The 22,550-nt window shown below is 39.3% G+C and overlaps 1 protein-coding gene across 2 annotated transcripts in view; it reads right to left on the reverse strand.

Annotated features, from left to right (window-relative positions):
- Positions 1-22,164, reverse strand: part of pdgfc (platelet derived growth factor c) — a 94,125-nt gene extending 71,961 nt beyond the window's left edge. Inside the window, exons 1-2 of one of the 2 annotated variants that reach the window (XM_055224576.1) lie at positions 21,956-22,164; positions 21,511-21,864 (exon numbers count right to left, since the gene is read on the reverse strand). In XM_055224576.1, the coding sequence (XP_055080551.1) occupies positions 21,511-21,628 (118 nt within the window). In that variant the 5' untranslated portion in view covers positions 21,629-21,864; positions 21,956-22,164. Of the gene's footprint in view, positions 1-21,510 lie in introns of both variants that reach the window. The other variant, XM_033974209.2, reaches the window with a different exon arrangement.
- Between the last annotated feature and the right edge of the window lie 386 nt (positions 22,165-22,550).

Raw genomic sequence — 22,550 nt, forward strand, 5'->3', positions numbered from 1 at the left:
CAAAAACTATGTCAAAAATAAAATATAGGGATGTGCGATATCTGTGCCAAATTCAGCAACGGCCATAATCAGAGAGTGTGCCCCTTGTGAATGAATGCAGCACTGCAAATCTCTGCCTGTTACGTGCTCCTATTTTTGCCAGTCTATCTTCAATAAATCTGATCTAATTGAATAAAAATGTTGTTCTTGCACCAAGAACAAGAACAAACTCAGACATTTCATACTTCAGCAGAAATACTGTTGCACAAGCACTCTATGCCCCTCCTTCACAACTTTTGATACGGAGATTATCAACATTTCAGTGGAAATCAAGTTGTAAAAACTGCTAAAACGTGTTATAAGTTCATCACAATGGATGAAATTTAACTTTTTATTGCAATTTTACAAAAACGAAATAGATTAAAAATGAACTGTGCCCACTCACAGTGTAGTTATCAAACAGCCCTGCAAGGAAAAAAGTTCTGCTCAACCGATTCAGCTCAATTTGCCCATACAGTTCTAGGTCTAAGAGCAAATTTATTTTAAGTATGAATTGGCCTTTACATGTTAACTTTGTCAGCCCTAGTTCTGAGATGCAGATCGAATGACAGAAGATTGACAGATCTAGATGTTGGTTGCCCTCGTGACATGATGTTGTATTGATACTTTGCAGTGACGTTGTGGGTGTTTTAAATATTAGCTGTTGATCATTCCACCATAGATGTCAAAGTACACATTTAGCTTCATTGTGGAACACCAAGCAAACCAAAAGTAAATATTGTAGCCGAACTGAACCATTACAACTGGATCTTCAGAACATGTGTTTTTTTTAAAGCAACTCACTGAGAGACGCTCACAGACAGACAAAGTGAACAATCAATGCTCAAGTCCAGGAGATGTGCAGTGAGCAGCCCAAAAACAAAGACATCCACAGCCTTGACAAGCACTTTGTGGACATGATCCAGGAGCTCGCAGACCTCCTGTTTGTTATGCAGGGCCTGATAGAGAGAATGCAGGCCAAAAAGCAGCAAATTGAGGGTCGGATTCAGGGCTTTGAGGACACCATCAAGATGGTTCAGACTCTAGCTGAAACCATCCGCAGCCTGCAGGAGAAGTTACGGGAGGCCATTGATCATCACCAGCTCTTGAAGAAGGACCAGACAGACGAGGAGCAGGAGAGAGAGTATTTCATTGCAAAGTGGAAGGCTCATGTGGTGAAACTTCAAACTTCACTGCAGAAAGTAGAGCACACATTCTTACAATTTAAGTTCTACAAAAACAAGTGCCTGGCCCGAAAGCAGGAGACAGAGGAGTTAATTTCCAAGGCTCAAGCTCAACTAGAACATATGCTAAAACTCCAGTGTTCTTTGTAATCCATAAATAAAACACATCATTTAAAAAGTGCAAATGATTTAGTCTATTTTGTCTACTTTTTAATGTCAAATACCAAACGAAACAAACATTATACTAAAAATATATTATGTAATTTTTAATAGAAGTCAGGATCACACATCACAGAATTTTCAGCCTGAGATTAATGTTGAACCAATCGAGATTTTAAAATGCTGAATATTGAGTTTAGCTGTCATTTAAAAGTATATTGACACTACAGGATGATTTTCAGCTATCCTTGCAACAACTGCATGGCTCTTTCTTGTTATGATGTTTACAGTGACATCAGCTCCAATTGGGTACCACAGTTTTCTAACACAGAAGTCAGTGAACTTGTTTCTTTTATTAAGTTGTTTTAGATGAATATTGTGATTTAAAATGTCCAAATTATGACATAATGGCTGCCATAGATTATAACTATATCACAGACACAAGCACAATATGTCATCTTCACCGTTTTGGCTAATATATCTCAATGGAGCCATCTGGAGCTCTATTAGCAAGGTTTACACTGGAATCTAACTCTGGGTCTAAAAAGGGACACTTCCAGTACTACCAATTCCAAATGTGAACTGGACTGTGAGTACCACGAGAAACATTCATAGAAATACTGTGTTCCTGTGTGCAGTAATTCAAAACAGCACAGAAATGGTTTTGATTTTATGATGTAAAGCCTTGTGCCAAAGAACATTGCAGAAACATAACTGAAGCTGGGTCACTGAAAATGCAAAATGACTGGAGCTTGTCGACACTCAACGCAGAAGAGAGTCATTCATATGCTGTTGTCAGAGGTTTCCAATAGGGCTTATGCTGTAAGGTAAGGTAACCTGTTTTAGCAAAATTTTATGGGACTAAAAACCTAAACTCCACCCACAACCACATTTCAAACTGGACAGAACATGGACAACTAAAGAACAGACTGAGAGGAATGGAAGGGCATGGTCTGGACATTTGAGGAACAGTGTGATTGGTCAAACAGGTATCCACACTTCAAACTCCGCCCCCGCAGACACCATATACACAATTTTTTGATTTAGTGTTTAGCTACACACACAAAAAAAGTAAACAACACATTTTCAGGAGACTGTGATCAATACAAACGTTCACAGTCCTGTTTAGATGTTTGATTTTCAATTTTAAAAAAAGGGGAGCGTGTTGGCTAATGCTATCTAGCTCACTGTAATCTGAGAGGGACTTGTTTGACGCCAAAAATCTAGTAAATTCTTTTCTGGTCAGATTGTGTTAGCCCAAAACTCAGAGTAAAGTCTAATTTGCGTAACATAGCATCAGACAGAGCAGATCCTCCGGTTAGCATCTCACCCTCAGGGAATGTAAGCTTACTCTGGCCATAAATTCTGCGCACTGTATAATGTGCCATTTTCATCACGAAGCAAACATTGTGTTATGTGTTGTAACTTATCTATGTCTGGACTTACCTTATGAACTTCTGCTTCTAAATGACTAGTAGTGGAATGACTCTTTCAAATGTGTGAGTATTTTTTATTTCTTTTTTGCCATTGAAAACCTGAACATAATATTTGATTTAAAACAAACCAAACCAGATTATTGTAACATCAGAGTTTTTGCTTCTATCGTGTTTCCTTTTGACACTCTGCATCGACTATATCAAAGCATCAAGCAGAAAATCAACAGGCTCTTTTGTCAGACGCTTGACATCTGACTCCAATATCAGAGCCCAGAGAGGTTCAGAACAACCTTTGGCCTGGTACAAATAGAATAGATAAAAACACAATACTTTCCACCCAGCACCACTCTACGCCTTTACAATTGTCAATCTGCAACTTCGAACCCAAAACACATCTCTCGGAAATACATAATTATCTTAAATTGTTGTTTTTCTACACTTCCACCGCTGCTGCATTTGTCTCCCATTGTCCAGAATAGTGTTGTCACGATACAGAAATTTCAAACTTGATTTAAACCATGGATCGGTCAATGAGTTTTTTCATGGATGATGCCGATACCAATGGCTTAGAATTCAGAGCAACCGATGGCCGATAAGCTCTGCCGATATGTTTGGACCATTATTTTTGGGCCAATATGTAGAGACGATCCAAATTATGTAATCAAAGTTTACTAAAAACTCACCCACAAACCTTTTTTAACCACAAAACCATAGGAACATATAGTCATGTTTTGTGCAGGTATCTCTTTGTGTGCATTCTTTTGACAGCAGATCAGTCAAAATCGGTCGATATCTGCTATGCTACAAAGTGCAAATATCGTCAAATACCATATTGGTCTTATACTTGCTCTGATATAGCTCATGATTATTCTAAAGTTGCTCAGTTAAGATTAATTTCTGTCTTGTGAATGTGACTTTTTTTAGTATTGATACCTTCTCAAATGAGCATCTAGTTTTGACCCTACTTTTAGTATCGATTAACGTTTCTTTTGACAACCTACTTTCCACCCAGCATCACTCTGCACCTTTACAATTGTCAGTTTGCTGCTTCAAACCCAAAATACATCTCTCGGAAATACATAATTGCCTCAAATTGTTGTTTTTTTCTACATTTCCACCACTGCTGCACATGTCTCCCATTGTCCAGAAAGTAGCCATTTTCTCGCAGAAAGCTGATAGCCTGGACCCCCCTCTTCCACTGGAGAGTCTGAATTGTATTCGGGTAATTTCTCCCCACAGATAAGCATGAAATTGTTATCTGAATGTATTACTTTTGCTCGAGGAAAGAGATGATTGAAAATGTTACAACGACAATAGAGCGGTTGCTTTCGGGCCATGTAAAGCCAATAAACCCAGATTTGGAATACAATACAAAGGCGGGGACGTGCTGTCAGTTGTTATCGTCGAAATTAATTCCAAAGGTGATTGTGATGTGGGAGGACAGGCGAAGGGAAGGCAGCACAATGAAGTGAGAGCAGCCAGAGGAAGTGATAAGAGAGCCATCAAAGACGGAGTAAGCTCTGGACATGAGTGCTTCCTCAACACTTAAGAGTTCTATTCACACATGGTCAGCCACACCTCAAGAGTTCAAACTGTACAGTCATCACACAGCCCCTCCCTTAAGCTGGCCAACAGATATGGCTGCAACTTGCAATTTGTTTCCATCAAAATTATTTACTCCATGTTGTAGGCAGGTTAAAGGGGTCATATGAAAACTCAAATTTTATCATCTTTTAACCATGGTATAAAGGGCAAAACACATGGAATGCAGTGCGTCACTGCTCTAAAAGTGTCCAGGCTCTTTAAATATGAGTTTTCCCTGGAGATTACTGATAAAATGAGAAATCTCACAAAGCAGTTAGAGGAGAGGAAGGCAGTGTAAGTGTTTTTTTTATTTTTTTTTATCTTTGGCATTAAAAATATGCACGTTTCCAAAGACTCAACCAAATAAAGGCAAATGAATAACTAAAATTGGAACTCAAATGTAAAATCTTCCTGTAATGTCTACATAAAACTTTCACAAATAGACTTTAGTTTAGGCATTATGGACAAGTTATTAGTCAATAATTCATCCATCTTCTTCAGCTTATCTGGGCTTGTGTCACAGGGACAGCAGTCTATGCAGGGACTCCTCCGGTGGCACCCCATGGTGTTTCCAGGCCAGCCAAGAGACATAGGCCCACCAGCGTGTCCTGGGTCTTCCCCAGGGCCTCATCCCAGTGGGACATGCCTGGAACACCTCACAGGGAGGCATCCAGGAGCTATCTGGATCTGATGACTGAGCTACCTCAGTTGGCTCCACTCCACGTGGAGGAGCAGTGGCTCTACTACAAGGTCCTCTTGTGTTCCTGAGCTCTTCACTCTACCTCTAAGGGAGTGCCCAGTAACGCTGTGGAGGAAACTCATTTCGACCACTTGATTCTGCCAACTAGATAGAACTACAATAATGTTACTAGTTATGGAGCAAAAACTACTCCTTCAGTAGATTTTCATTTGTTTCATTTCATATAGTTCACTCACTCCTGCATACACCTGGATAGACACATTCATTCAGTGTTATTATGACTGCTGCTCTTCCTTTTAAATCCAAATAGAGACCTCTCCTCTGGATTCCCCTGACTTGATGATAGTGCAGAGTATTCAAACTGACAGGTCCACTTCTTAGGCCTTCCGGGGATCAGGATACTGTTACTAAGCCGTGCGCAGTCACAGCTCTGTCTGCAAGCAACCAAATCTGCACTAACACAAATTCAGTCATCCAGAGACAAACTGGAGGATTGGGCTTAAGCCTTTGACCCAGATGGCTTACAAACTTCCTCAGCTCAGAGAGTAGGGGGAGATGACAAACAGCAGGCAGGCAGTGGCTTGCTCAGTGTGTCAGGTACAGAAATGCCCATGCAAAAGTGCTGACAGGTTAGGTTGTACTCACCGCAGAGGTCAAAGTTTGAGTCTCAGGGTCTGCTTTCACTGTTTATGTAAGAACTGAACCAGGACTAAACCAGCGCTAACCCAGGACTAAGATAAACACAAAACAGAACTAAACTAGAGCCTAATGCAGAGAGTTAGGAGCATTTTGGATCTATATCAACACATATAGAAAAAGAAAGAAAGATTCAAAAGTAGGTAAACATGAAAAATATATATTCAAATAAGAAAATCCAGATATATATTTTTTGGAGATCCCAATTTGTATTAAAAACATACCAGACTAAACCTCATCTAAACTAGGATTACATCAGGTCTTATAGTAGCACTAAACCAGAGTACAAAGCTGGCTGAACTTATCCCGGATCACTTTCTCTCCAGATAGACTAACCAACCCAGATATGAGTGTCTTTGGATAAGCGTGACTTCTTTGTGGAGCTGTAAGCACGTGGAAGTGGAGTTTCGCCTATTAGCTTATTACGCAACTTTGCAGAGATGGGTCTATTAAAAAATCCTAGTTAAACCACAACAGAGAGAACCAAAACAACATTAACCAGGTAGAACCAAAATTAAATCTAGCAGTATAGCAGTTTAAAGCCTGAACTAAACTGTACTAATCAGGTCTATCCAGCTTGCAAAGACAAACACACTAACCCAGGCCTAAGCAAAGTCTTAAGCAGGACCAAGCGAAACCATGTCTAAACCAGGAGTAAACAAGAAGGGCCTCAGTATTTCAACTCTTCTGTATTCATGGGTTTCAAATTGTTGTTTACAGGCACCATTTTGAGGAGTTTTCATTCAAAAGATATATTTAGTTTTGAATTGTTTAAGGGTCGGACCCATTTTTTTTCATCCAGATATATTGTATAAGCAGCTCTTGAGGTTAAAATACTGTAAATCTGTGATGTACAGTCTGAATCTAATTATCGTGTTTTATTTTCTGAAACGCAAGTGAGTGGTTAGCATGCTAGTTGTTGTTAGCTGTAATGAAAGATGTGAAACGTGCTTATAGTCTCATTGTGGTGAATAATTAGGATGCTCGGATTGCATAAGGTAAGTGAGGAATATCCGTGGACCACTGCAAACCCTTTAAAATTACAGTAAAATTCAGGTGCAGCACTTTTTAATTGCTATGGCAACTATGTCTGTGTAATCCCTCAGTCGTCCAGGTCTGATCTGTAGTAAAAGACAAAGTTAAATCTGTCAACTGGACAAAAAGTTGTAGTAATGAAGACATTTCTCTGCTCATCCAAGCCGTTTCTTCAGTTCTGGAAGTTAACTTTGGCTTATACTATGGCAACAGTGCAAATTTTTCATCACTCCAAACCCCATGCACAGGGCCCTGCTGAACACAACGCCAGTGTTATCCCAGGACTCCCCTTTCCGCAGTGTGTTGATGAAGGAACCCCTCCCCCCCGTCCTCCCTCTGACAGGACACATAGACAGGCTTGTAAGGGCCGTGTGCTTGTGTGGAAAACCCTCCTAATGGCGCTGATACAGGATATAGTTTTTCTAACATTTAAACAGACTATTCGGGGATCTGACATTCCAAAATAAAATAGGGAAGTTTACAGAGGTGTGCACTCTGTATAGAAACTTTCATCAAGAGAGGAAATCCGTGACTGCAAATATATGTAGTGCGAGTGGAATTTTGACATTTGGAGATGTAAAGAGGATATAGGAGCTGTTGGATTTATAAGGCTTGAGCAAAAGTTTCAATATGCGGCATCAGTGGTTAGCATTTCTGCCCACCATCCTAAAGGTCAGCAGTTTGATCCTCGTTCCAACCAATGCGTACTGTTGTTATATCTTTGGGCAAGACACCAAGTATCGTTCAAGTACTGGTTGGGTATGCATTTTTTATTTTATTTTAAGCACCCACTCCTTTGTTTGTGTAAGCGGTTTTGGACCAGCGGTGCAGATTGTGTCTTGTTTCTGTCACTAAACCCCAGGGCAGCTACACTAACAAAACAGTTTACCACTAATGAATAATGACTACAATGCTTTGGAAGGCTTGAAAGGCATTTGAACAGAACACCACAACATTCCATTAGCTCCAATGCAATTCCAATGACCACACTTAAGTGACACCAGAGCCTCATAATAAAACATTACCACTGTAGCACTATTTTATGCAGATTATCAATGTTAGTCTTGCGTTATACTGGACAATAATGCACCAAAAATATAGCGGACCACAACAGTTTGACAATGACATTTTGGTATTATGCCATCAAGTATTTCAAATCCTGCATGCATTATAAAACTCGAGCTGGATGCTGGATATTGACTGTTACCGCTTGTCTCCAAATGTAACAAAGCCATGAAAAAACAACCGTTTATCTGGGCTGTCTGTTTTTATTTTGCTGTTAAAATGAATGAGATAGAATAGTTGGACACACAGCGTGAAAGTGGTAAAAACATTCTAAACACGTCACTCTTGGAACAGTCTATTGTAAACTGATTTTTTTGAACTGCTTCTTTCCATAAAATGTTAAAATGATGTTTTCAGATCAAATCCATGACTGGAGCTGTGTTTTGAGTCGAGTTTCTACACGCTGAGGCCAATTCCTTTTTAGTATACGCAGCATTTTTGTAAGACCCAAGAACCCAAAGTCACTTCACAATATACACATTAACACATTAACGCAAGCAAGTTTCTGGCCCAAGAACTCCACCACCTGAACCACTATTGCCCACTATTTGATGATTTTTTTTCTTCTCTACATTATTCTAGACATCAGCCTCTTTCACGAGACAGACTAGATCAACTGGCTCAAACCTGTCCACCTTAAGGTTCACTATTTTTTGACCCATATATTTTCTTTGATGCTTTTAATTCACCCGAGCATGACGTCTACTGCCCGAGCACTGCCTTCTATAATGATTAACTGTTCATTCATCCAAGCATATCCATCAAGCCACCACCAGCACTGCAACCGCTTTCCCATAGTCCACATATATACACACAGCCACATCTGACCTGCATTACCGACTGCGCACTGATCCCACGTCAACCCTTGTTTGTTTCACCATTTTAAGAGCTCCATATCGTAATTCCGAATTAAAACCGAGAGTTAAGAAGCATGGAAACCGCTTACAATAACACTGGCAAGAAGTAGAATTCCAGCTGCTTACATTGCGAATACACTTTCACCTATATAAAACCACCATGTTTGTTCTCCAGTCCAAAACGCTTGCGTCTTAAAAATAGGTTTCCCAGATATTTGCCGAAGTTTGCACGGCAGCCATTACTCCATTTGGCACGAAAATAAATAATATCCCTCAAGGTTTGTCAGAAGGGAGCCATATTGTAAGAGAATATATAGATTTATGTAGTGGTCACGCATGGGTTGAGAAGACGTTTTGGCAGTGGCGTTCTGTGCAATAAAATATGGCTTGCTTGGATGTGCTGTGCTTTGAACAATTTGGTAGTAAGTGTATTTTTATTACCGGTATGTAAACGGGTCGTAAGAGGGTATAAAAATGACTGCTTTTTGTTTCATAGTTCGTTATGGTCTAAAGATGTTCTCTGGCTTTATACGTGGATGAAATGGAATATTTGGGTTGAGTAAAGGTAGTGTTTTGAGTATCAGTTACTGCAGAGAACAAAATGACTTCTTCAAAATCTTTCATTTACTGTAGAACATATGTGTTTTTAACCCATTGTAAGTAGTTTTTTTTAACAATATCCACACCAAAAAAAATATGTTATTGTATTCACCTCATGGTACAGTATTTACTGAGATACTGAGGGGGAATTTTATTTTTTATTTTATTTTAAGGCAAGTTTATTTGTATAGCACAAGTCGTACACAGTGTTTGCTTTACAGAAAGGTATTAAAATCATAATACAACAATTCTAAACAAATAATCATCAGAAGAATGCAGAATATAAACCTTTCAGTCATATGCACAGCTAAACAGAACTGTTTTGAGGCCTGTCTCACATCTTCAGGAAGACTGTTCCAGGTTTTATCTGCATAAAACTGGAACGCTGAATCCCCATGTTTAGTCCTGACTCTGGGCACCAGCAGGAGGCCGGTCCCTGAAGTCCTCATGGTTCATATGGCACTAACATGTCGGAGATGTACTTTGGTGCTAGTCCATGGAAAGACTCGTACATAAGGAGAGAAGTCTCTTCTCTGAGCCACAAGAAGCCAGTGCAGAGACCTGAGCACAGGACTTATGTGCTCTTACTTCCTGGTTCTAGTCAGGACCCGAGCGACAGTGTCCTGGATGTCTTAAGGCTTGTTACAGTAGTCTAAGCTACTGGAGACAAATGCATAGATAAGTATCTCCAAGTCTGGTTTAGACAGTATGCCTTAAATTTTGTATTTGTAGTTTTGTAAGAATGCTTTAGAACTTGGGATTGTGACATCACACATCATAGAATTTTCAGTGAACCTAATGTTAAACCAATGGAGATTTTAAGATGTTAAATACTAAACTTAGCATTCATTCAAAAGTATTCTCAGATTATTAAGATTAAGAGTGATAGTTGCATTTACCAGTAGTGACCCAACAGTTTATCGGGTTGGTCACCATGCTTTTGCTTAATTTTAATTTTGTGGACATTTATTTGCACTACTGCCACACACATGGTGGATTTCCACGGTAACGGGCACTTTTTGACGTTCCATCCCAAGTTGTATTCTCTTAATTTCCTAACGATGAGCATTTAGTCACTACTGTGATAATCCCGAAGAAAATAGTTAAAAGGTACACTGCATTATTTTTCTGCACTCTCTCTGCAATTATAAGCAGGATAACACGCATCACTCCAAATGCAACTTTGAGAGGGTAAGTGAGAAGGGGAAACAACTATAATAAAGCACCTTAAAAGTCATTTATGCTTCATAGATCTGATTTAAACTTGGCTTATCTCCTGTCTCCATGGAGATAGATAAGTCACATGGGTCAGATCTATGAAAAAGTGACACTCACAGTAAGAATGCATGTTTTGCAAGCATTTTTGAGCAGTAAAACCTCTGTTGTAAAACAAATATTAGACAGTCGTGTTACATGAATATTGCAATTTAAAATGTCCAAATGTCCAGTGTGAACATGTCATAGCCTAAAACAATCATACATATAGTTACTGCAGTTAAATATTTAGTATCAGTTATTTTTAGATCCATATACCATAAGTGAATAAATATACCCACTGTTGCCATGTGTTGTTTGTGATAAGGAGATTTGAGTTTACAATACACAATACTCTGAGTGAGGACCAATCTTTTGTGCAGACTGTGCAGATGGATTTGGAGCAAAATGCCTTTCTGCTGGTTGTTGCTAAGGCCCTGTTATGTCATAACTGTGTCTGCGGGGCGCATAATTCTCAGGTCTGTGCCAGCTTCACCTCAGATCAACCTTTTGGGCTGAAATGATCCAAATGAGTCTATTGAAGAATGAACTCTAAAAACATAGAGGAAAAATTATGAATCACAAGAAGATCAGGCAGCTGTTTCAAGCATTACAAAGGTCAGTTTTTGATAACTAGGACCGGATGATATTGTCAAAAATGGGTTTCTCTAGTTTATAAAATTTGTGTTGAGGTAAAATAAAAGAAAGACGCTATATTTTGGGGGATTCTCCACACACCAAACAATCCATCAGAATTGTGCTAAAATGTGGCTGTATAAGTTTCAAAGATAACAAAATGAATAAAATACTCTAAAAATATAGAAGAAAAAAAAATCCTGAATTTGGAAGATTGTGCTGCAAATTTCAGTTATTTTTATTACATTTTTTCAGACTTTTAAATTAGTTCTCCTTGTAAACAATATCTGATGTTAGGGCTGAGTGAAAAAAATTATATAACCAATAATAAAAAAATACAAAAAATATTCAAATTCCTTCCTCAAAACTGCTCCAAGCCACATGCTTTTACTGACAAAGGATTAACTGTAGACCTCTCCAACACCCAAGCTGGTCATTGACAGTTTGAAATGCATTTACTTGGATATACTCTTTACTATAGATTCCCCTGCAGACTCTTGCTCTGACCCAGCTCACCTTAGCCGTGTCTTAATCTGCTAATCTCCAGTGCAGCGGGCTTGTCTGTGATCATTGGCTGCTCGGCACGTTGCATACTTTCACCCTGTTGGCACACACTGCGTTTGGGGGGCACCGGACGGCTGCTTTGTGGGATTATCTTGGAATATCCTCGTCTCCTCCAAATATTTGACCGCTGTTGGCTAATACGCGGTCCGCACTGGTTGGATAGGAGGGCAGCAAACATGGCCTTGTAAGGGAAAGAACTCAGATGATATAAAGAGGTGGTATAAAGATGACTGGAGAGATTGGAAACCGGCAAAACTGCTAGCAAATCGCAGGGTAATGCTAAAAGCTAATGTCAACAGGAAGCTAAAATGAAAGGCTAGCTTTAATGAAATGCAATACAAGAGTTCTTATCCACTGAACTAAATGCATTTCAGTGGCATGTGGACCATGGAAATAGTTAAACCTATTTCACACTCCCTTTTATTTTAATAGTTCAAATTTGGTGCATTCTTGCCTTACAGTGAAAAAAGTTCAGGTCTGATGCACATACTGAGTGGGTCTTAGTATTCTGGATCCCTAAGCAAACTGAAACATGGACATTAAGCTAACCCTCAAGCTAGGTAGGTTTCTCCTGATCCAAGAGTCTAGTTGAGTAGCATTGGTTGAAGAATTAGTGATGTGACATTCGTGAAGGAGTTGGCTCTTTTGAATGGTTCCTTAACGTGGACAGTTGTATCTGGATCTCATTTTTTTTAAAAGAACCAAATCTTTTTCTTTCAAAGCCAGTCTTTTGAGCGGCTCTTTGAAATGAATGGCTCCAAATGATTCGGATTCCCTAAAAGGACCAAAAGCCCCATCACTACGAAGAATGGATCAAAAGAAGGATGATTTTTACAATGTACACCATAATTTCATATCATAATTTCAGATCAACTGAAAAAAATGTATGGTTTATTTCATTAACAAAAGTTGATTATAAAAAATAAAGGTAATATGTCTTGGGTCAGACTTGCAGCATATACATAATATTTATACCATTAATAATAGTCTTGAGCTGTCAGACTGATGTCTCTAGGGTCTTGAGTACCCAGCAGCACTCTGTATAAAGAGCTGATGTCAGCGAGCAGTGACAGTGACAGAGCTGATGATGCACATTTAGCCATATGTTTATCAGTTCATCTGCATACACACTTTTACTGATAAAGGTCTGAAAACACAAGGGAAGCTGTCGAAAGCATATGGGAAATTAGGCCACATTATGGCTCTAGTTTTTCTGCCACACTAGTACAGAATCTTCATTACATTATACTAGTTTCATTCTTATGTTGTTATGTATAAAGATGGGTGTGGTTGGTTTCCACGTCTAGGTATCCATACGTTTCAGAATGATTAAAAAGAAAAAACAACAAAAAAAGGACCCTTACCATAGCAATTACAAATTTAAAGCAACATATTTGCTTATAAACAGGGGGCTGAAACCCAGCTGTCAGTCTTTTTCATTTGAGATTCGAGTATTCAGACAGGTGTTTGACATGTAAAGGTGCAATACATAACATCTCCATTACTTTCATCAGGATATAACCCTACACCCTGCTTTACTATCTTTTACCAATCACATCTCTGTGTCACTAGATATATGAAATGCATACTTCAAATCAGACTAATCCCAGGAATCACATTGAATCCTGTATAGGATTTTATAATTATTAATTGCGTAGGTTCCGCATTGCTCTCAGCCGGTCTGCTGTTAAAGTGTAGTTGGATGAGGTTAACTAGGATTCTTGCAGTTTGTTTTTCCCTCCTGTTGATGTTCCTCCTCTTTTTAGAACTTTTGAGCTCACCTGCAAAGTCAAATATCTAGACACCGACCTCCTCATTGGGTCTGTTTTCTGTCGCCTGTCCATTCAAAGTCTACTCTTCTGGCTCAGAATTTGGTGTAGATGAATTAGTAAATGAAGAAGATACATTTGGAGGTTCCTCATTAGCCTCAGTTGGTGTGCTGTCAGACTGTAGTTGGTTATCAGGAGTTTTGGGCTTAGATGTCTGGACATTGACCTCCTCATTGGATGAGATTTGCTGTAAGTATCTACTGTAAGTGACTGAAAGATGGTTTGCTTAAGGATTATTTGTCAATTTTCTTATATGTATGTATGTATTTCTATAATAATTTGTATGTATCTGTATTCAAATGTGTACAGTGGTCCCCTGGGTTACGTTCTAAAAATAACCTGCAATCCGTGAAGTAGTCAGCTTTATTTTTTTACAATTATTATATATGTTTTAAAACCTCTCACCACACACTTTATACATTTTTCTCAGATAGGCATTAACATTTTCTCACATTTCTCTCTTGTTTAATTAATTAATAGTAATAGTAAATTTGGCAAGCTAAACGCAATATGTACTGTACAGGAGACACGGCACAGAGGAGATTGACAATGGTCTACAGTCCCTTAGCCAATCAGGACACAGAACACAATGCACGTTCATACAATGTAAAAAAAAAAAAAAATCATGAACAATTTCACTCAAAAAATCCACAAAACAGCGAGACCGCGAAAGGTGAACTGCCTTATAGCGAGGGACCACTGTATACTTACTTATAATAACTATTTATCAATCTTGCATACATTAAAATGAATATAATATCCTTTATTGCTAAAACAATATGTTATTGGCCACCTTGGAAACAAGGCAAACCAATAACATCTCCATGAAGTCAAGAATGTGGCACTCCGCCAGGAACTTACATAGTCACCTTTAATGAATGTCACCATCCATGTTTTTACAGTATTCAGTATTGAGTATCAAGTCTATTCCTTAGTATCAAAATTGAGTTTGAAATGTTTGTATGGTGAAAACACTATTATAAACATATGTGAATTTGCAGTTATCCTCCATAAATCTTTATAGATGGTTTGTTCTAAATCCTTCTTTTATGCAGACGCAGCTCTACATTCTCGAGATGGTTGTGTCTGTGCTGTGGTGATGAGCCAATTAGCCAACCAAGCAGCAGACAGATGATCCTGTTATCTTCCATATCTGTGAGCCGCTACTGGCCAAGCACTGGCCTGGGTCATGTTTCCCCACCACATACACGCACCTGGAAATGTCATTTACAATCTGGCAACCCAGACCCTGCCTGCACACAGAACCAGAAGGCTGAGTAAAACATCAACATTAGCAGTGGTTACGAGTGCAGTTACTTGAAAGTAGTTTGTCAAGTAGTCATGCGTTCCCTCATTGACCTAGTATGGTGTTAAAACTATGCGTATACATAATTGTTAACCAGAAAATGAACAATAATCAAAATTTTGACTTGAGTAAGAGTGAAAAGTATTGAATGCATTTAGAACATTTTGAAATTTTCAAATAATAGAACATAAAAGGATGAAAAAAGCAAATAAAAAAACTTGAATCTATATATCAGCACTTTAGCACTTTATCAGTGTATGCCAATATTGATTTAACACTCCCTTTTTCAATTGCTCTTTAGAATTAGTTAGTGGCGTAAAAAGTAAGTAAGAAGTGATTTTACAATTAAAAAATGCAGTTTTATTAATGTATGTGTGCCATCATGATGGGGTAAAACCACTCTCGAGAAAATTTTCTTGAAAAAGTGAATCAAACATACTTCAGAGAGTACATGTAAACCATACCCCTGGCTGTGACAGATTGCTGCTCACCACAGCTCTGCTTCTCAGCGGGGTCACATAGCCTGTTATATCATATGGGCTGTGTCCAAATGTCCATCCTAGCCCCTAACCTCTCATTCACTATATAGTCCTACACTCTTCAGCAGACTCAAGAGTGTGATTTGGACACTCAGCTCAGTACTTTCCCGCAGGTCATGCAACGTTGGCTTCTGGGTGAAAAAATGTTTAATAAAGTTCAAAATAAATTGATTTCTGTAAAGCATATTGATCAAATCCAACTGACATTCAAGTATTCATGGACAATTAATTCATATTTTAGCTAACATCTTAAATTACAAAACGGACTTGATTATTCAGCTTTTTGGGAAACATGTAACAACTCAAGCTAAGGTAAGCCGCTAACTCCAGGAACAATACACAGCAACAATTTATTTACAGTATGAGTGGTTTATTCATAATCAGTAACAGTGCTTCAATCTACTTTCATTCAGTCACGTTGGGTCCTATTCAAGACCGCTGTCTGATGTTGTTTTTCCATTACATTTTTACCTTTTTTTATTTTTCACCTAGACACCACAGTCACATGACCCATGGCAAAGAGAAAGTAGTGAGCTGAGTACTGAATGAGTGCACTATATAATCCACTAAAGGGTGTGGGACTATGGAGTGAATTCACACATAGGCAGTGCATCATGATCTAAATTGACCAATCTAGTGACCTTCGTAGGACAGTACTTTTGAAGGTGCATTGCGGGAAATTTTAAGCACACTAATTTGCTGGACTGACTTGCTCACCTGCTGGACTTTAGAATACATCGATGAAGTCAGCAATACAAGTAAAGGTTAGGGTAGTACAGTCGTAGTAGGCTAGTAGAAGATGTAAGAGGAAGAAAGCAATATATTTAGGTCTAAACTGTTTGCCTGAAAGCATGTGGGATTAGGTTACTTTTGTCCAACACAGTCTTTGAAATTTTAGCGAGTGCTTAATTGGGCAGATTTATAACCACAATACAGCAGTCTTTCTTGTTACTACAGTATCAAGTGTCAAGTACATGCCTCTGGGTAATACAGGAGTTTGAGGAAACACTTTGAAACTATAAATGGTTGTAAACAATAGCAGCAAAAAGAAATGTACCAACTTTGATTTTTATTTCTAGATACTTGTAGAACTACTGATGCTTCTACTATTGCTGCACTTACAATAAGACAAATAGCAACAGTCAATCAATATTACTACTATTACTATCACCACCGCCACTGCTACTGTTACTTCTTTAATTTGAGGTGAACCAGGATTTAACTTCATGAAAACAGTAGAAAAGCGAGTGTGGGAGTGTGGAGTTTGTGGAAGTGGATATGGTGTTTCTGTAAAATGTGACCAAAGGAGGAGGTAGAGGATAAACAGCAGGGGGCCGATGACAGAACCCTGGGGAACACTGGTAGTGATGGAGACTAGATGAGAGGTGAAAATTTGGAGTTGAATGAAGTGGGTGTGGTTAGAAAGCTAGGAGTGAAACCAGGAGAGGGCCAGTGACGCCAATAGAAGAGAGTCGGTCAAGAAGGATGGAATAGGAGATGGTGTCAAAGGAGGATGGATAATAAACTAAAGTCCACAAAGAGGAGATCGCCAGTTTCATTGTTATGGAGGGATTGGAAATCAGATTTGAAATGTTCATACATATTATTGGAAGACAGAAAAGAATGACGTTTTTTCAAGGACTTTGGAGATGAATGGGAGGTTAGAGATGGGGCAGGAGTTATTCAATGGGATCTGAATCAGGTTTCTTGAAAAAAAAAAACAGCAACAACAGTTTTGAGGAGTGAGGGAACAGTTCCTGAGGTAAGGGAGACGTGGATTATATAGGTGATGAGAGGAGCCAGAGATGGAAGGGTGGCTTTGACAAGGGCTTTGGGGAGTGGGTCAAGTTGACATGAGAGGGAGATTTGATTGACAGAAGGCAGGGTAAATGATGAAAATGGGGTGGAAGTGACAGGAGAGGCCGATGGAGTTAGAGCAGAGGAGGGGGTTAGTTGTTGGTGAATAAGCTGGATTTCTGTGGTAAAAAATGAGGCCAACGTGCTGCAGAAATCAGAACAATAGAGATGAGATAGGAGAGAGTCAGGAGGTTTAGTGATTTTAGTGAGGAGAGAGATGAGGGCTTTGGAATTTCCCTTGTTTGAGCTGATTAAACTGGAGAAGTAAGTGAATTTGGCTTTGGAGATGCTGTCTTTGTAGTGGAGAGTGCGGTTTGTGTACATGTCTTTCTGAAGAGTCAGTTCGGTTTTCTTGTAGAGTCTTTCAAGTCGGCGGTCTTTTGCTTCTAAATGTCTGAGAGCGGGAGTGAACCAGGTTGCGGTGTGACACAGATCTGGTTTTGAGTGTTGAGAATCTTTTGGAGATGGGTGTTGTAATGAGGGACCAGGTGATCTGGAGCTGCAAAAATGTCAGGACTGCAGAGGTTTCTGATCTGCAAGGATAAAGTTTTCAAGTCCCTGTCCTTATTTTGCAAAATGTTATGGTGTGAGAAGGGCTGGATTTGGAGTGAGTCAGATTGACATTGAATGTAAGTAGCATGTGGTCAGAGAAAGGGATACAGTTTGTGTTAGAGTCTGTGGCTGACACACCTGAGCAGCAGATAAGGTCCAAAATATGTCCATTTGAGTGGGGAAACAAACTGCCAAAATCCAAACTGGATGTGAAATCTTTGGTAAGGGAGCTATTGGTATTATCTAAGTGAATACTGAATTAATATGACATTCAATGAAAGTATGGAAACGTGTAAAAAAGCTCCAAAGTCAGTTTTAAAATACTTATTTGGGTCTGGTGGTCAGTAGATAGTGACAACAGCGTTAAGAATAGATCCAGAGGTCTGAAATACAGTAACGTCAAATGACTGATAGACAGGTACATTCCCCTTGCTGAACAGTTCTTTTTTATGCTTGTATTTTTTATGTAAATTAATGGCCAATATTATTAAGAAAATACTTTTCAAACCTTGAATTACATTACAACTATGTTAATTCATATTTTAAAAGACTTGCCCATACAATGTTCAGTTATAACTCAATACAAATGTGTATACAAATGAACCAGAGTGCACAGCTGATCCACTCATGGACTGACACATGCTTAAGTTTTACTTTTGCTGCATATGGCTCTTTATTTGTGAATTATCGAGACTGAGCAAGAGGCAGATTTTGGCGCAGTTTTGTTTCATATTATCTGGTTGGCTTCGACTGCAGACTGTGACTGGATGTGGATTTATTATTAGGCACAACACTTTGACTTTGAGACAGTGTAAAGGCCCCACACTGCAAACATGATTTGTTTTTGGGAGGTTTGCACTCTGAACATGCTGATTTTTCATCTTTTCTTCAACCAATCAGATTCAAATGATTACCATGACCTTCTAGTCGCTTTCAGTAAGAGCCATCCCAGATTGTGTTGAACTCAATTCAGTGACACACAATTACAATTTCAGTGCCATAAGCGGTAAAAATACTAAAAATGCACAGTGGCGCACCAGCAGCCAGAAACCGTCTAGCATGTCCTCAAACTGTAAGTGAGTGATTTAGGAGCATCCTTCTCAATGAACAATCTATGTCTCCTAACCATCATAGATTGTTTTCAGTTTTTATTGCAGCAGGTAGAGCATGCATGTTTCAAAATTATAACACAATAATTAAACAATAGTGACTAAATAGTGCATAGAACAATATAAGTGTTACATTGGTAGTCTCATTACATCCTATAGGAACCACCATAGGCAAAAACCAGTAACCAAGTGGTGACCTTGATAGTAGCATACACTTCAGACATAATGCCCACTAGTGCACTTTCCCAAAATCCCTCCACACTCCAAAACCAAACCCTAAGGACCTTGTAGTTTCTTTATATGCTATAGGCACCAGCACGGACCAAACCGAAGAAGTGAACTTAATAAAGCACTTCAGACATAATACCTAGTCTACTAATGCACTCCCTTCATACTCCTTCACACTCTAACACCATTGTCATAGCAACAGCGCACTCACCCTGAACTACAGTGATTCTCATGAGGGCATGCAGGGAATTTTAAGGAGCTTGGTAGTCTCCTTACATCACAGAGGCACCAGCATGGCTCAAACCAAAATATAGAGAACTTGATAGTACACTTCAGACATAGTGCCTTCTCAATTAGTGCACTCCCTCAAGAGCCCCTCCACACTCCAAAACACCACACTCACCCTGAAATACAGTAATAGATCACATCCACGTGACAGTGCAATATTGTAGAATCCCTATTGTTTAAAACTGAGGAGGTAAGATTTCTATGGGGGAGTTTGCTGTCAGATTGCAGATTTGTTGACCTAGTTTATGGTTAATGTCTGCCATTATTTGGTCTATCCACATAAAACAAAAACTGGCACAAAGTTCAACGTCTTCTCTGTCAGTATAAATAAGTGATTTATTCATTTTTTTTGCATGATCACTTTACAAAATGGTGCCATTACTCACCCCAAAGAGGTAATTGTTGTTGGTTGAAAGGATTCCCAAAATCAATCCCAAAACAAATAATAATCAGGTTCAAAATGTGTGGATCATAAGTTTGGATATTTCTTTCAAAAACAGGGAAATTAGCAAAATTATGACATCATCAAATAGAACATGAACACAACCTATTCTTATTTGGGTGTGCAGTGAACCCTTAGGACTTTGATAGTGTCCTTATATCCTATAGGCATGAAATATATAGTATGGACCAAACCGAAGTAGTGAACTTGATAGTGCACTTCAGACGTAGGGGCAAATGACATCGCCTGGAGCCACTTGTGCTGAATGAATGGCCCCTTTTTTAGGATCACAGGCTGAACTTGTCCCCCGGGATGTGGAATTTCAGAGGGTTTTCCCCCCCTTTTCCAAACACTCACAGACGGCTACGCTTTAAAGCTAAAAACAAGGTAATGTTGGACTTCCTACGCACACACGGCCAGGCAAAACACAGAACTTGGGCTTTTCAAATACAGACAGTGTAAAGAAAGACTAAACCAGGATTGAAGCAGGTCTGAACTTTAGGACTAGAGCAGGTCTAAGATAGGAGAACACATCAAGTCTAAATTAAATCTACATCAGGTCAAAACCAAATGTAAACCAGGACTACAATCACACTGAACCAGACCTGAACTAGGACTAGACCAGGATTAACCCAGAACCATTACATAAAGTTTTACTAAAATCAGGACTAAACCAATATGAAATCAAGACAATCTGGTATAGAATCTAGGATTAACCCAGGACTAATCCAGCTCTAATTAAACCTGGACTACAACCTGACTGAACCAGGTCTAAACTAGGACTAAACCAGGACTTAAATAGGACTACTACATCAAGTTTAAATTAAATCAGGAGTTCACTAGCTCTAAACCAAGACTCAGGTAAAGACTAGGAATAAACCAGGAACAAACCTGTCCTAAACCAGGATTTAAACCAGACTAAACCAGGTTTAAACCCTCTTCACACATAAACCACATCAAAATGAAGACTTAATTGGAACTTAATCCGAAGCTAAACCTGGACAAGAACAGGACTAAACCCAAACAAAACTGAGCTAACACCAGGACCAAACCAGGACTATAGTGTGAATGCAGACTGAATAAATAATTGTAAACCTGAAATGAACCAAATCCGAACTAGGACTCCACGAGGTCTAAAACCAACACTAAACCAGGTCTAAAATATGACAACACCAGGTCATCATTGCCAGTTTAAAGGTGCACTATGTAACTTTTCTGGGAGAGGACTGCACTGTTACACTATGGCACTACGAGTCAGATCACTGCTCATAGTAAGTGTGTACGTTTTTCAAGCAATTTTGGAGCAATAAAAACAATCATAACGAAATATGGATAGGTATTATGGCACAGTGTGTAACATATCAGGCGCAGTAATAATATCTCCAAGCAGGTGACGTGCCTCCCACCCGAAATGTTAGTGCACTTTAGGTTTACAACATGATACATCACATTACTAAAAGTTACAAATCTGCACAGGGTATTACTGCTTACATTGGAACGATCTATGAATGAAACGACTTCATTCATACCACTCTTTCACCACAACTTAAGCGCGCAGACAGTGCCACTTACCGTTTTGCTCCTTTATCGACCCCGTTAGCTGGAACTTGCTGACATGACTCGACTCCGCTCTGGACCCATGTTGTTGGAGAAGAAGCCATGTAACGAGGAGACCCAATGGAAGGATCATTTGGATGGAGTGGTGGACGTGGTAGTGGTGGGCGAACACGAAGCGCTTATACACGGGACGGTATAGAGTATAGCCAGTATATCACCAGACGCGCGGACACCAGTGCGTATTTGGGCACATTTGGAGAGGGTAGACGCAGAGTAGAATCCACATAATCCTGCTCCTCAATATGTTTCCAGATTGCCCAAAAGTTGTAATGTTATTCACGGTTGGCGCTGCGTAAAGCGTGTGCCCACCTGTCGCGAGAAAGTTGGATAAAAGTGAACCAAAGTTGCACCGAATGGTTCCTTGTGGCGAGTATTCATCTGATAAATGTTAGTTACGCACGCTTGCAAGTTGATTCAGTTCAAATAGATCCCAGGAGAGAAGCGTTTACGAAAGGAGCAACTTGATCCAGAACTTTGGCCGAGCGCGCCTTGTGCAGTCTGCGGGGGTGTGCGCTCGCAGCTCTGGGGAGAGAGACGTGGAGTGTGCCGGGGTTGGCCCTTTAGGAAAGTGCCAAACAGACGGTACAACAGGTGCTATACATAAAGTACGCGATCCCGGCCCAGGAAACTCCCCGAGACGTTAGCCATTGCGCTGGGGCTGCCTCGGCCAATCAGAGCGCGGAGAAGTCGATGCCCATTCAATCTTTGGAGTAACGGGGATAAGGCAGAGTCAGCGTTTTTCTTTCTTCTATAACACTAAATGTAAGCCGTGGAAAAGAAAGCATTCAGCATTCAAATCCAAAATAAAACAACTAAACAACTAAATATGTGATAATAAACCGTCTTACAAAATTTAACATAACACGTGCGTTTTTCCTTTTAACACAACAATAAATGAATAACAAAACAAATAGGCCGAAGGCAGAATAAAGGAAAAACAATAATATTGATTGTGATACTGAAGTGATCAAAAAGTGCTGATATCAAAAAGTGCA

The sequence above is a fragment of the Periophthalmus magnuspinnatus genome, chromosome 10, assembly GCF_009829125.3.
Source record: "Periophthalmus magnuspinnatus isolate fPerMag1 chromosome 10, fPerMag1.2.pri, whole genome shotgun sequence".
Classification (NCBI taxonomy): Eukaryota; Metazoa; Chordata; class Actinopteri; order Gobiiformes; family Gobiidae; genus Periophthalmus; species Periophthalmus magnuspinnatus.